Source organism: Lactuca sativa, chromosome 8, assembly GCF_002870075.4.
Source record: "Lactuca sativa cultivar Salinas chromosome 8, Lsat_Salinas_v11, whole genome shotgun sequence".
NCBI classification, from domain to species: domain Eukaryota; kingdom Viridiplantae; phylum Streptophyta; class Magnoliopsida; order Asterales; family Asteraceae; genus Lactuca; species Lactuca sativa.
The window spans coordinates 28,414,867-28,431,112 of NC_056630.2; the positions used below are offsets into that span (position 1 = coordinate 28,414,867).

General features: G+C 39.5%; 1 protein-coding gene and 1 non-coding gene across 3 annotated transcripts; one reads left to right on the top strand and one right to left on the bottom strand.

Moving 5' to 3' along the window:
- Positions 1–10,982: 10,982 nt before the first annotated feature.
- On the bottom strand, positions 10,983–13,865 carry LOC111913192 (ras-related protein RABC2a). 2 transcript variants are annotated; one of them, XM_023908912.2, is made up of 6 exons: positions 13,532–13,865; positions 12,208–12,276; positions 12,019–12,084; positions 11,726–11,847; positions 11,523–11,651; positions 10,983–11,430 (listed from the first exon to the last, which is right to left on the bottom strand). In XM_023908912.2, the coding sequence occupies exons 1-6, from the start codon at positions 13,731–13,733 to the stop codon at positions 11,320–11,322; spliced, it is 699 nt and encodes a 232-aa protein (XP_023764680.1). In that variant the 5' UTR covers positions 13,734–13,865; the 3' UTR covers positions 10,983–11,319. The 2 variants fall into 2 exon arrangements, with proteins under 2 accessions (XP_023764680.1, XP_042753594.1); XM_042897660.2 differs by lacking the exon at positions 13,532–13,865 and adding an exon at positions 12,359–12,528.
- A 773-nt stretch (positions 13,866–14,638) lies between these two features.
- Positions 14,639–14,741, top strand: LOC111913237 (U6 spliceosomal RNA). The gene has a single exon (XR_002857467.1). It is a non-coding gene; the product is annotated as a U6 spliceosomal RNA (small nuclear RNA).
- The last annotated feature ends 1,505 nt before the right edge of the window (positions 14,742–16,246 follow it).

Sequence of the window (16,246 nt, forward strand, 5' to 3'; positions counted from 1 at the left end):
AGTCTTACCATATTACAGTATGCAGTCCTTTTACTTCCATGCATGTCTACCACCCAATAAATGCTACTGTTACCCCACGGTATCACAACACCTCCACAACTGCCATGAGGCCTGCCCATGGTTTTGTCATCCATTTACAACAATCCCAATCGAAGATCAATATGAGTCGGATACTCAGATCCCCTAACAGAGATAACCCAAATCCTTAATCTCTGATTCCCTGATTGTGATTAAAAACCAACTATTCTCTTGCCCTTACATACGAATTCCAAGTTATTCCGCATTGAAATTATTACCGATATTTCCAAGCAATTCTCCCCTACTTGGAATCAGCCCCTCCCTAACAACTTCAAAACTTTTACTATATATATTCCCAATCTATAGCGTACAGACTCTAAGATTTCCTGCTTGATCACCATACATATCAATAAACATCTAAACCATAGAACCTTCTCAAAGAAATTCCCATCTTAAAATAGTCAAACCGATCCTACAATTGCCCAACTGATTAAACCAAACTTTTGAATGTCATTAGAACCAAGTTCAGACTGACTCATTTCCAACCCTACCGGCGCGACCCTAGTGAAGAGGGATTATGTGCAGATCCGAAGTCCTTTCATAAAATTGGTCAGCTGATATTACTTGATAATTTCTTGAACAATCTTATCCACCAAACCAAAATCCGTGCAAAAGTGCACCCATTACACCCTGAAGTAGATTGATAACCCAACAATAGTTCTACCCCTACTAATGATAGCAATTGATTCGACGATTCGATCCCACCTCCTATTGATACTCAACCTATGCAATATACACTCCCATTAACTCTATTTCATTGTCCCAGAAGGGGCATCCGACTACAATCAGATCTTTCCTAGAAGATTCTGATGTCAGGACTATGTGTACAACCCCGAGAGCAGGAATCTAACAACTAACCCTGCACCCACTTCAGATCAATCTATCAATCCTCTCCACCATAAAAGATCTCAACAACCTCGAACACCAGAAATCCAACTAACTTACACTACAACTTCCTTTGGTCCATCGCGTGGGAACCATCAAAATAAATTTGGCTGCTGATCCTTCAAGCAGAATGCGCAGTCCTTCCCCGCTCAGGGCTTGCTCCCTCAATGACCGACATTCTCTACATCGAAGCCTATAAACCAGTCCATCCAAATGCTCTCCAAACACAGCTCTCGGTATGCAAAATAGCATGTGACAATTCTTAGATAATAACCAACAATCACAAGGAAATCCTGAACCCTAGATGGGGATGTCAGAAGCCTTCCCAACACTATAGCTTCCAACCCTTCACAAACGATCCTCCTACTAATGATTTACGAAGCACCCCATAAGCTGAATCCCTGACCCATTAAGACCTATAGATGCTAGCAATAGTAGTTCTCACAAGCTACCATGTGAATGACAATAAAAATATAGGAGATTCCATGACTTTTACTTGCGATGATTGTAATATTTGCGATGTAGTCATCTAACATAGTATAGATGACGACCGCATACTAATTTAAATAGTCCAATAGAACACCAATAGTTTCGCAGTCTGTAGGTGATCAATTACGAGTTCAGGCGATGTACGAACCATGTATTCATGCGATGTACTCAACTGGCATGTATTGAGGAGGAATCCCCAAAGTAGTCTTGCTAATGCAATGTTAGGAGAAGAACCTTAAGAGAAATCTTTAGCGATGAATATATAATAAAATGCAATGTTGGCGATGATCTTTAGGATAGTTCCATAGAAATGAATATAGAAGAAAATGGGGATGGGTAATTGGATTAATTGTTTGATAGAAAATTAAACATATTAATTATATTATTATGGGTTGAAAACCCTGTGTACTCACCAAGTTTCCCAACCTGACCCACTCAGTTTCTTTGTATCACAGGTAGCAGTACAAAGGTACATAAATGATTAGAGATTCAATGAAATATAGACTGTTAGTCTAAGGTATTGTAAGGTCTGTTTATGTTTATGTTTATGTTTTTGTATCAGTTATGGCATCCCAATGTTTTTAATAATCAATGAAAAACATTTATTCGGAAATACTTTTATGGGACAAATTTCGCATTTATAAATAAACTCTATTTTAAAAAAAGCATAAATAAAAGGCTTTAAAATAACCATAAAAATGGGGATGTCACATCAAGCCATCCCAAGACCCATGTGGGAGGTCAATCACGAAATACTAGCAATATATTCCATATGATAAGGTTTTAACCTCGGACCTCCTATGTGAAATTCCATTTATTTACCACTAGACTCCCATAGCGGGGGTATTATAAGTAAGGTATAAAGATGATAAAGTTGAGAAAATTGACTTGAAATGAGTTTTACCTGATTTTTTGAGAGTTGTATAGATACATGGTCGTGTATTTATGATGTGGAAATTTGCATGGGTCATGTGTTAAATATAATTGATGACTTCAATTATAAGCTTCAACGATAAATTGGTTGTTATAAGTAGATTCTTACAACATGTATAAGAGTAGTTAATTGTTCAACTGGGTAATTAAGTTCTATTTAGATTAATTAGAAAAATTAATATGATTAATGATAATAATATGCTTAATTATCTACATATATAGGTGCTTGTGGAGCATCAATTCACTTAGAGAAGTTAGTAGGATATCAATTTACTCAAATAAGGTGAGTACATTGTACTTTAAGGACATATCCTATTATGGCGCTATAATCAATATATATATATATATATATATATATATATATATATATATATATATATATATATATATATATGCATTTTGTGTTTGCAAGTGTTTAAATATACTTAGAGCATCCACTATGGTGAGTTCAATGAGAGAGTTGAATAAGGTGGCAAGTCTAGTTGTCATTCAATGGATGAAACTCTACCATAATGAGATGCCACCTTAGCATTCAATGGATTTGGAGTTCAATGGCCATTGAACTCTTCAATGAGAAAAAGGAGAGTTTTCTAATCTTAATTAATACATACTATAAATTAGCTTTCGTAACTTTCTATTGAACTTTGTAGAGTTGAATACATTGTAGGAAAAAATTGATTGAGTTGTATGGAATGTAGAAAAACGATGTGGCAATCCATTGAACTCTATGGAGTTCAATGCATTGTGGATGCCCTTATTTTCAAAGATTAGAGTCTTATTAAAGAGCTTTACTAAGTGGGAGTTCTTACAACATGTCCATTTATCAATTTCTTGTGCTATATATAAAATTTATCATTTATCCTAGATTCATTTCTTGTAGGACTTGGGGATTAGTGTGGTTTGTACACTTATGTACACTTAGCTTGGATATCTAACCGTTGAGAATAGGTCAATTGGTCAAGCAAACCCTAAGTGAGTTAAACACGATCCTTAGAGGTGACATGGGAAATTTATGAGATATGGGAACTTTTGAGTTGCATTGTTATCCCTTGAAGAGATTTAAACCTCCCCAAAAGATGGGAAACATATTTCGCTAGAGAGATCAAGGACGATACATGTGAGATTGGGAAATAAGATATGAGAGTAGAGGATTTAGGTTGATTTTAAATGCATGACATACCTTACATTATTTGGTTTTGTGGTCTTATGGTTTATATATGCATTTATGAAATTTCCCTATAATGTGAACCTTATGTGACCCACAAGACTATTCGAATATACTATACTATTTTGACATGTATTCTAACTAGTAAGATTTCAAGTAGAACTTTTGGAGTATAACAAGTTTGGAGTCATTAGAACTCTAGAAGACACTTGGGTGGAATATCTTGACTATGTAACTGACACTTAGTCTCTCATATAAATTATGATAATTAGTATTACTACTTAAGTTTAAGAGAGTTAGGTCTAGGATTAGCACTCATAATTAAACTACATAATTAAGAGACCATTATAAGAGTTTAGTAGATAATGCGTATTTTCATATTCAAACATGACAAACTATAATCCCTAAACCACTCTAGTTCTTATGAGCCACAAATTTAGTGTGAATAATGGGGACCCTTTGTAACGACCGAAAAATTCCAACCAATTTAAACTTTTCAAAAACAACCCGATTTCATTAAATTATTACAAAAAGGTTTTCAATACAATTTATTTAGAGTATTCCTAGAATCACATCACATATAAACATGAGGAGCGGTACAATCACGCCTTCGTCTTGCCACGATCTCCTGAAGAACCTGAAAAACATTAAACCACAATTGTAAGCCCGAAAGCCTAGTGAGATATCCCCAAAATACCAACCACATATACCATACACGCATAACATGCCATAACATATCTGATCACAGAACAGCCATGCACTTCGGGTCTACTGTGTGACTGGTCCGCCGCACCGGCCAACAGTCCACCTGGTCCACCCTCCGAGTCTAGCCATATACATCGAGTCTGCAGTGTGATTGGTCAGCCCGCACTAGGCCTTTAATCCACTTGGTCCACTCTCTGAGTCTACAGTATGACTGGTCCGCCCGCACCGGGCCTTCAGTCGGCCTGGTCCACTCTCCGAGCCTTGGCACGTCTGGTCCGCCCTCTTGGGGCCTACAGCCTATCCGGACCGCTCGCTTGGCCTTCGGGACAACCGCTCCGCCCTGGGTATCTTGGCCTACAGCACAGAGCAGGACCCGCCTCAACCCAACTTCAGTCCAAACAACCATGTGCACATAAACATACAATCATATAACAATTCACAGTCAACAAGCTGAACAAGCAGATCACATAACATATCATCACCCTATCCAGGATACCGACCTATCCGGTCACTAGCATAGCATCACCCTACGTAACAGGATACCGACCTCAACCAGGTCTCTAACACATACCATCCTAGCTACCAGGATGCAAACATATCAAAGTAAAACATAACAACAAATACCCAGATCTCAATCCGATAAAGGGCCGGCCTTGGTGCCTTAGACCCCGTTGATATAGTGAGGATAACTCACCTCGCAACTGCCAATTGAACAGATAAACCCGAGCTGCTCCGACCACTGATAAGATCTCCACCACTCGCCAACCACCGAAACACTGAACTCAAAACAATAACCAACAATTACCAAAATGCCCCTAGAATCAACTAGTCAACCCTTGGTCAAAGTCAAAGTCAACCCCTGACTGACTCTACTCGCCGAGTCAACCCGATGACTCGTCGAGTCCCCATGCACAACACTTCCCCAATCCGCGACTCAACTCGTCGAGTCCACAACTCTGAGTCCTTCACACTCGACTCACTGAATCATCCCTCGACTCACCGATTCACAGCTCAACCAGAAGAAAGGTTAGAACCTCACGACCAGACTCGCCGAGTCCAAGAACATACTCGCCGAGTCCAAGGCTATCTGCAACCAACTCGCTGAGTTGTTCTTCCAACTCGCCGAGTTCCTGCCCATATTCAACCAACTCGCCGAGTTGTTCTTCCAACTCGTCGAGTTCCAGCCTATCTTCAAGCTACTCGCCGAGCACACCCTTGTGACTCGCCAAGTACCCCTAGATCTGAACCCACACAGAGGCTTTCCAAGCCATGCAAAAGCTCTAAACCATAGATCTACTCTTTTACAAGCCAATCATCACGTAAGTGGCAAACTTTACGTGGATCCAAAGAGATCTAGGCATTTTACACTCTAGGGCTAGGGTTTGGGACAAGGTAGCTTCACCAATCACTTATCAATAGGGACTTTATGCGAATTTGGATCATCACTACTCCAGATCTGAGGTAGCATCCTCAGATCCATCTTCCAATCCCGAAATGACTCATGAAATCCTCCAAAAATCCCAAAACAACCACCATGGATGACAAAAAGGGAAAAAGGGGTTCAAGACAGAGGATTCTTACCCCAAAGATGAGCCTAAACTGATGTAGACTTTAGATCCACAAGCCCTCTTGATGCTATCCTCGAATTCCTCCAACTTCTCTTCACAAATCCCTTCTTCCAAACTTCAATCCTCTCAATAATGGAATTTCTCATGATTAGGGTTTTCTGTAGAACTCTCAGGGTAAATAGAGGCTGAAGAGAAGGCATAACATCCTTTAAATAGGGGGCAAACCCCGAAGACTAGGGTTTTCTTCACCCAACACCAAATCGCCGAGTCCAGCCGCCGACTCGCCGAGTTGGCCACTTAACACGCGACCGGAGTCGCGACTCTACTCGCCGAGTCCACCCATGGACTCGCCGAGTTGCCCTTATACATTTTCAATTTTAGCCCTTAAACTCTACTCTTGATATTCCGGGATGTTACAATTCTCCCCCACTTAAATTAGGCTTAGTCCTCGAAGCCTGCGGCAACTAAACTCTAGAAATACTCTCGCATTACAACACCTGGCATTAACCCAACCAGGTTCCTCAAAGCACAACCATAGAAACCAGAAACTCACTTTCTCCTTTCTTGCGATGTCCTGACCACCGTCTCAAGCCGGCCACCGGCTTTACCCTCTGATAACCACACTTAACAACTGAGTACTACCCATGATGCTACACTGCTCCAAATCACAACCATCACTCGACCCATATGAGCCAGAATTAACCATATGATCCGAGTCCAACTCTATCCATTCCATGCTGACAGAAAGACACATTCTTCAGAGAAACTCCCATGAGTTCTCCTCTTGCAATTACATGCACATGCTGAACTAGCTCTAGCACCCTCGGGTTAGGAAAACCCATCACACTGATGACGCCTCCAAACATCCCCCAGGATGAACCACTACTACATACACAAATCCTTGATCAGAATCAGGCTGGGAGTCCAAGACTCCATCCCTGCATCCCTTCCGGGCCTCTCGGCTCTACACCCGTGGAATACCTTCCGCAACCTCAGCAAATATCCCATCCGGATGTGGTCCCATACCACTGCCGCAATCACGCTGCTCAAAGACCATAATCGGACCACTCCAATCCTAACTCTGCGCTGCTGCTTTCACTTCCGTGAATTTACACTCCCTCTTGGAGCTACATTCCTTTCTCTTTCCTTACCAAGGAAATCCACTTGGCCGCCCTGTCACTACGACAAGTGCCACAGTGCTCGCCCAACGCTACACCACTCCTTTATAGCATAACCACTATCCATGCAACACACATGCTCTGAATCTGCTCGCAAGGACTCTCGAGCCCATGCACCATCTCCACTAATCAAGATCAATAATCGGGGTCAGACCTACTAATGCTAACACAACGCAACATATTTAATCCACTTCCTTGAACCGATCTAACAATACCTGCAGAGTCTTCAGCATGACTGGACCGCCTTACCAGGCCTTCAGTCAATTTGGACCACTCTCAGAACCTTCAGCCAATCTGGACCACCCTCCAGGGCCTTCAGTCTGGCTGGACCATTCTTCGAGCCTTCGGCCTGACTAGTATGCCTACCGGCCTTCAGTTTATCCGGACCGCTCAACTAGCATTCATCATTCTGAGTTACTCTCCGGAAATCCTCCCATGCATACTGTTCTAGCCCTCTAGGGGTTCCGAACTCTATCTCCATCATACATACTCAAACCCGGCCTGATCTCAGGCCCTCCACGATTAAATACCCTTGGTCTGCATCCCACCCCGCATGCCTGCCACTTACTCATACCAGCCTACGCTCTTAGCTGACAGAACACTGCTGCATCCCAAACAGCTAAACAACCTCACATGCTCATCGATCTTCCGGAGAATTTTCCAATTCTCCCCCACTTATAGCACTGACTATCAATCACCGGTCGCCATCACCGACCTCCCTCAACAACCCTTCACAACACAAACACTTACACGCGAACTACATCCCACAAGCACAAACAACCTTCACAAAATCACACATCAACACTGGTCATCCCGAACTTGAAAGAAACTCAATCTGCAGCTAACTACTCCTCAGAATGCAGATGCTACCCAACCTTCAAACCTGACGCCAGATTTCCACTAAAAACCCCCATGAATGATAACCAATGAAATTCCCAACACTAACCCATAACCATACCATAACCCTCAAAGAACAACGAATACCACACCGGAAACCACACAATGAGACTAGCAGATAAACAATACTCCACAATAATCACAAGATAAACAAGACATCAAGAAAGAAACATACCCGCAGCTGCATCCGGCACTGCTCTGACCTCCTCTGCTGCAAGCTGAAAAGCATGACCCTGAGCCCTTGGGGGCTCCGCTCCACCCTGACCTCCACCTGTGATCCTCAAAGTGGCCAGTGCTGGAGCCTGCACCGGTCCTGCAGCAAGTTGTGGGCAGTTGACCCTCAAGTGCCCAACCTGATGACAATGATAACAAATCCTCAAATCCCGAACCGGCGCTGACTGTCGACAATCCCTCGCATAGTGCCCCTCCTTTCCGTACTTGCGGCATACACCACCGGACCTACAAACTCCGGTGTGACCCCTCCCACACTTCCCATAAGCGTGGCTGTTCTGATCTCCCACCCTAGAATCAACGGTCTTGGACCGTTTCGGCGCCGGCTGCAACTGCACCGGAGCCTGCCTCAGCTCACGCAACTGCAACTCAATCTCTAACTCACGTCGCCTGGCTGCCTCCTGCAACTCCAATAAGGTCTCGCACCTCTGCGTAGACACAAACTGTCTGATATCCCTCTTGAGCATACTCAGATATCGGGACATCTGAGCTTGCTCCGAAGCGAACTCAAGGCAAAACATCGCCCTCTCAGTGAACATCCTGGTGATCTCAGTCACCGACTCCGAACCCTGCCTCAGCTCCAGGAACTCCTGAGCCAATCTCTCTCTCTCTCTCTCTCAACCCGCGGAACATAACGAGTGTTGAACATCTCTCTGAACTGATCCCATGAAACCGCAGCCCTCTGCGCATCCGAATACGACCCCGTGGTCAATCTCCACCAATCCTTCGCCCCGAGCCTTAACGGGTTCAGAGCACATCTCACCCTCTGATCAGCAGGGCATGAACACGTGAAGAAACACCCATCCACGTCCGATAACCATCTCATAGCAACAATCGGGTTCTGAACTCCATCAAAGGTGGGAGGCTTCGTATTATCGAAGTCCCGATACTGAAAACCCCGACCAACATCTCCCCCTGCCACTGCTACAGCCGTCGTAGCTGTAGTGCAGCCGTCTCTGCGAGAGCTGCATAGCGCTCATCAAAGTACTCAACCATGGCGGTCTTGATCGACCCAAACAGTTCCGGCAACTCAGCCCGGAACAACGCAACAACCTCATCATGCAGAATCTCGTGAATCCTCGTATCCAACTCGCACGAGCTCATCTGACCAATAACCTCGGGCGATACTGACCCGCCTGGAACTCCCTTTTCTGCTCCCGATCCTGACCCGGATCCACTCCCAGCATGCCTCGAAAACTCCATACTGAAAAACACCACAAAATCTCAGACATTTCCCACAAACCGGGAACCAACTCTCAACCCAACCCTAGAGGTCATGGTTTCCCTGATACGCATATGGGTCCTGTACTTTCAGTAGTACGGGCCCATACTACCTTCCACACCTACCCATATTTGTATGAAGTACTACCACAACACCCTAGTGAAAGACATACAAAACAAGCACTCAACCCTCACTACTAGAGGAACACTGGAAATCTCTCAAAGGAAACCCTAGGCTAACAGGCATCATAAATCAGGCAACATATCATGAAATCCTGAAGATCCCTAGCCTAGCACTAGCATGCTGTTCTATCAAAGCTCAAAAACAAATATCATGCATGGTATTTTGGGGTTACTTACTGGCTCCGACTGATCGTACCTCCGCGTCCTCATTTACTCATTTTGAAAACCATTTTAAACTCTCTTTTGAAAACCCTCCTCGATTTGAGACTGGAGTCACACGACTGTTCCTCCAATTCACTCAACCCAAGGCTTTGATACCAACTTGTAACGACCGAAAAATTCCAACCAATATAAACTTTTAAAAAGCAACCTGATTTCATTAAATTATTACAAAAAGGTTTTCAATACAATTTATTTAGAGTATTCCCAGAATCACATCACATATAAACATGAGGAGCGGTACGATCACGCCTTCGCCTTGCCACGATCTCCTAAAGAACCTGAAAAACATTAAACCACAACTATAAGCCCGAAAGCTTAGTGAGATATCCCCAAAATACCAACCACATATACCATACACGCATAACATGCCATAACATATCTGATCACAGAACAGCCATGCACTTCGGGTCTACTGTGTGACAGGTTCGCCGCACCGGCCAACAGTCCACCTGGTCCACCCTCCGAGTCTAGCCATATACATCGAGTCTGCAGTGTGATTGGTCCACACGCACCGGGTCTTCAATCCACCCGGTCCACTCTCTGAGTCTACAGTATGACTGGTCCGCCCGCACCAGGCCTTCAGTCGGCCTGGTCCACTCTCTGAGCCTCGGCACGTCTGGTCCGCCCTCTTGGGGCCTATAGCCTATCCGGACCGCTCGCTAGGCCTTCGGGACAACCGTTCCGCCCTGGGTATCTTGGCCTACAGCACAGAGCAGGACCCGCCTCAACCCAACTTCAGTCCAAACAACCATGTTCACATAAACATACAATCATATAACAATTCACAGTCAACAAGCCGAACAAGCAGATCACATAACATATCATCACCCTATCCAGGATACCGACCTATCTGGTCACTAGCATAGCATCACCTTACGTAACAGGATACCGACCTCAACCAGGTCTCTAACATATACCATCCTAGCTGAAGCTCGGCTCGAGCTCGTTTAATAAACGTGCCTCATATTTGGGCTCGAGCTCGGCTCGGGCTCGTTTAATTCGATCTCGAGTCGAGCTTTTAACGAGTCGATCCCGAGTAGCTCGCGAGTAGCTCGGCTCACTTACACCCCTGGCCCTAAGCATGTGGTTAATTATGCATGCCTTGTGAATCTCAATCGCCTATTAATTAGGATCATGTAGATTTGATTGTATCTTTGTTTATATATCTATATAAGGATTGTATAGCTTATGTATTCGTTACAAAAATAAGATCGATAACTTTTACACTTATGAGCAAGCAAATCTGATATACTTGAAAAGCTGTATTACAAAACGACTATTTACTATTTACTATCACCCATTCGGACTCTCAATCCATCCAAAAACTTTGAGGTCAACTCTACAAAGACCATATCAGGCCAAAAGATTTCAACAAATAAAGAACAAAATATACCTATATATATTTTAACCTACTAAACATTATACAGCAACTCCCAGTTCTTATCACATATGGTCGCGCCAGGTGTTTACAGAAACGAATCACCATCTTACTTGCTTTGACCATGGAGAGCAGATTTGACCATTCGATCATCACAAAAAAGAAACAGCAAACAACATGATTCCATTAAGAGCAGCAATTGTCGCTTCTTTTTTTCATAGAAAGTTGTTTCTCCTTCAAGAATTGTCTCTTCACTAACACTGATCCCTGCTCCAGTAAACCAGGTTTATCAAGTATCTGCAAAATTGAATCACTTCTCAATCAGAAACAATGTTGGTGATAAATTTGTAATAGTTTCTGATAATCAAGAAAATATAAATAAAGTGCACCTTTAAGGAGAGATCTTTAAAGCATTGTTGCACATTGGCTCTTGTTCTAGCACTACATTCATAAAACAAACAATCATGCTTCTTTGCAAGTGCCATTCCTTCTTCAACTGTTACAGCCCTTTCAACATCCTGAAATGTTACATTAATCGATTTTCTATAAAATAGAGATATTAAAAAAAAGGTGTAATGACTATTTGACTTACCCTATCGACCTTGTTTCCAACTAGGATCTTGACACAATCAGGGTTTGTGGAGTAAAGTTCAACTTCTCGAGCCCATATTTCTGATAAGTTTGTAAATGTTTCTCTTCGAGTAACATCATAAACTGATAACAAGAAAGATATATATATATATATATATATATATATATATATATATATATATATATATATATATATATATATATATATATATATATATACAAGTATAAATCAGTCATTCATCATCTTAAAATCATGTAAGATTGTTGTGAATTGCATAAAGTTTGATAATTTACCAAGAATGATTCCATGTGCGCCTCTGTAGTATGAACTTGTTAGTGTACCAAACCTCTCCTGTCCAGCTGGAGTAGAAAAATCATTTCAAGAATTAATTAGCACATAGAAATTTAAGTTTAAAACTTTTATTATGATTTGGATTTTTCAAGTCGAAAAAGATTCATATGAACTTATTTAAATATAGTTACCTGTATCCCATATAGTCAGTTTGAGTCGTTTTCCTTCAACTGTGAGCATCTTCATCTTGAAATCTACACCTAATAGAAGGCAGAAACCAAAAAGAAATGATTCATAATTGATAAAACTAAAATAAAATGATAATTTGTGACAAGAAATTACAACATATAGAGCCTATGTGCATATCAAAAATCAGACAAGGTGCAAAATTATTGAATAAACGGAATAATATCAAGAACAAATAAAGCATGCGACATTTATGTTTATCTAAACATGTGTGGTATCATCTTTTCACATGCAAAACTCGTATTTTATTTGAAAAAACAAAAAGGTGGAACCTTAACTGAATCAATTCACATGGGTAGGTAGAACTAAAAGAACACAAATGATTTACATGTTTTCTTTTAAAAATCAAACTTCAGTTTGTCTACTAAATAATTCAAGAACATGGAGGATGAATTCATTAGTACAAGATTCTTAAATAATTGAATACAAGATAAGATCGTACAAGTACAGAGTTTGGTTTTTTAGTGAAATTCCAAATAAAGGCCCATGATCAAGAAATCAAGCAAAACATGATAAAAAAAACAGTAGATAGTGAAAGAAAATCCAATAAAAATACTTGGTAGAGTGAATAAAAATATAAAATCCATTAAAATGAATCAAGAAATCATGAAAATTTATATAACAGGAAAAAAAAAAAAAAAAAAAAAAAAAAAAGGGGGACCAAACACTTGCTAGAAAAATTGAAACAAGATTAACAACCGACTCTCTAAAAATACAAGATTGTTGATAAATTTCCAAATAATTCAAAGAAACCATGTGAATCAACAAAAATAATTCAAAAATGAATCAGAAAAATACAGAAAAAGGTCTGGATTTATACGTAGAATAATGATTAAGAAACCAGAAAATCTTTACATCATGAGAAGAAAACAGAATGTAGGACTGCGTGATAAATAAAGATCCAATTATAAAACATCTTTACTTCGCAACAATACAATCTTGTACAAATATTTCCAAGAAAACAAAAAACAAAATATGTACTGATAATGGATAAAAATCCAAGAAACCTTGTAATTCCAAGAAAGGGTGGGGATCTATGGGGTAATCGCTAATCAATCAAATATATTAATGAATACAAAAACAGAACTAAGAACAGTGTAATGAATAAAAACCAGATTATAGAACACCGTAAATTTGAAGCAAGATCATAGTATTTACTTTCATATTATATGTATTGGGTAGTGGACAAAAATCCAAAAAAAAAAACCATAAATCAACCAAAAAGAATTGGGGAAAAAAAATCTTGAAGATACATGGAAATCGAGTTACCAATAGTAGGAGAAACATCTTGAAGAGGATCTTGAGAGGTGGAGATGAAACTGAGAAGAAGACTGCTTTTACCAACGCCTGAATCTCCGATCACCAGAATCTTGAAGGAGAAATCATAACTAGTTGGACTAATCTGTGATCTTTTTCCACTTCTGATTTCTCCACTCATATATGGTGTTGCTGATGGAGACGATGAACCCATTTTTATGTGATTCTTCAGATTTAATTTAATCCCCAATTCCAAATTCTGTGATGATTTCTGTCTTTCTCTCTCTATAGTAGAGTCTTGGATGGGTGAGACAAATGAAGGATGTTGTTGTCTGTTGGCCTGCTCGGTGTTGGCGGGTTAACATTTCATTTTTCAATTTCATTTTCGATTAGGGAAAAGTTCATATATCGTCCTTCAATTATTGGATTGTTAACTTGTGACCCATTAACTATTATAGCTTGTCGTATAATGGTAACGAGTCTTTTTGTTCTTTTTAAACCAATTGAAATTTAAATTTGTTTGAATTTATGAATTTAGATTTCTCATGTAGAATGACCGGTGGTGATCGAGTGGTATTATTGGTCCTAGTGGACTAAGATTGACCTCTAATATTGAAACTATAAGTGTAACCTTTTCGTCAAATAGAGAATTGAAACATAACATTTGAGGCTTCAAAATAAAATAGATTGAGGATATTTTAAAATGAAATTTACTTAAGAAAGGGAGGTGAAGAAAAATATTTATAATTATGTATTCCCAAGGAAATGAAAGGAAAGGAAAATTTTTAGTTTTTGTGTTCCCGAGTTAGGAGAAAAAAGAAAATAAAACTTAAAATTTTCCTTCCCCTCACTTTCTTCCCAAATCCGTCTAATTTGGGAGAAAATTTTGGAAGGAAAATATGACTCTAAAATCTTTCCCCTCCGCTCACTTTCTTTCCATTAATAAAACTCGGGAACATGATTTCCCTTCGACACCCTTCACTTTCCCTCCGTATCCTCTTATTTCTCTCCTTAAATGGAACTCGGGAACAAGGCGTTAGTGTTTAACACAAATGAAGTTATTTTCCCTTTAAACTTAGATCACTATTTTAGCATTTAATTTAATTAACCAAATATAAAGTCTCTTAAGGGACATCAGATAAAACTGGAGCCATTATAAGAAGATTAGCACACCCTATGCACTAAGATGACACACATAAATTGAGAAATAGTCCAAATTAACTAAGCATAAATTGTTCTTATCTAATGTAAATGTTGAAGTTTAAATGGATTGACATGGGCGTTAGCTATTAAATTGGGATGAAAAATTTGGCCAAGTTGACATCAACTCATTTATCTAAATCTAACACGTTTGGCTGGATTGAAAGTAGCAATTCGTTTAATTAAACATGTCAACCCACACTTTATATATTGTGTTGTGAAGTCTAATTGTTTATGGTACTTATACTGCTACTACGATAAAGCAATTTTTGGGATGTCCCTTAAGTTACAGTGGAAATGAAATAATGAATGGTTGAGGGTTTTAAGGGCTTTGACCGGTTCTTTATCACCAAATTCTTATAATATTATATACCGAATATTACTTCATTTTTAATGACGAAAACATAAAGCAAGAAATTTAAAGTGAATTTTGTCAAAAAAAAAAATATTGTTTTCATTAAATATTTGTATATAAAAGTATCATCTTTTCGTATGGCCTACTTTTACTCATAACTTATGCATAGATAAGTTACTTTGGACACAATAATTATGCCTCTAGCGTGTCATATGAAAATTTTGATAAGATGCATATACAAGGAGTTTATAATGCTACTGAGTATTGATTGGTAATAGCACGATGCCTTCCAAATAAAGTCTAACCCTTAAACTACCATTATAATCTAAAATAATGATTATTATATATGCATCTAGAATAAAAATTCGAAATCCACCCATAATCAATGAAAGTAATTGTATTCTCTTGAATCTTGATACAATAGCACTAGTCTCATTACAGTCCTTGATACTTCAGTCAAGTAAAATTGTTCATCAAACGAGGTTGGTAGGTTTGACTGTTATGTGGGACACATAAAATTTAAATCAAAGTGATCATGAATAATATAACATCATATAATATATTTTCTTAATTGATCTATTCTAATATGAAATTATTGATCCCAATATTCGTGTTTGGTTGAAAAATTAAACATAAACTACATATAGTTAAAAGAAAAGAAATAGATCATCTAACGAATATCGTTTGGTATTTCTTTTTTCAAATGATGAGTAGTCAAATATACTTCATTTTAATATTTATTAAAAATAAACGCATAATTCATATTAACTACAAAGATTACAAGTAAAGTAAGAAAAATAAGTACTACCAAACACATGTTGGGCACAAGAAGTTTACATATAGAAAACTGAAAAAGTTGGGTGTTGAAGGACTGAACATCCACTAAACCAATACTTGAAGGGCAGAATTGGAAGTTCAACACTTCAAAATTTAAATGTTTTTCTAATTAATAAGTCTTTGCTTTCATAAAATATTCAAATTTCAAAGCGATAGAGAAAGGGGTTTGGTGTGTAGTAGATACGGGAGAAACACACATGGCTTGCTTCCATTGAGAATGGTGGTGACGTGTCGACACGCGCCGGCTTGTTAATCGGCGGGGCCCGCCCAGGTGTAATACTCAGCCGTTTGCTTAGCTTATCGTTTTGTTTGTATTCGCCTGTTCGTTTCCGTTC

Bases quoted from the DNA above. Each gene is read 5' to 3' on its own strand.
- LOC111913192 (XM_023908912.2), bottom strand. From the start codon at position 13,733: ATGGGTTCATCGTCTCCATCAGCAACACCATATATGAGTGGAGAAATC. The intron at 12,085-12,207 runs GTAACTATATTT...TTTCTACTCCAG, and splicing joins ACTGACTATATGGGATACAG to CTGGACAGGAGAGGTTTGGT. The intron at 11,431-11,522 runs GTGCACTTTATT...TCAATTTTGCAG, and splicing joins TTAAAGATCTCTCCTTAAAG to ATACTTGATAAACCTGGTTT.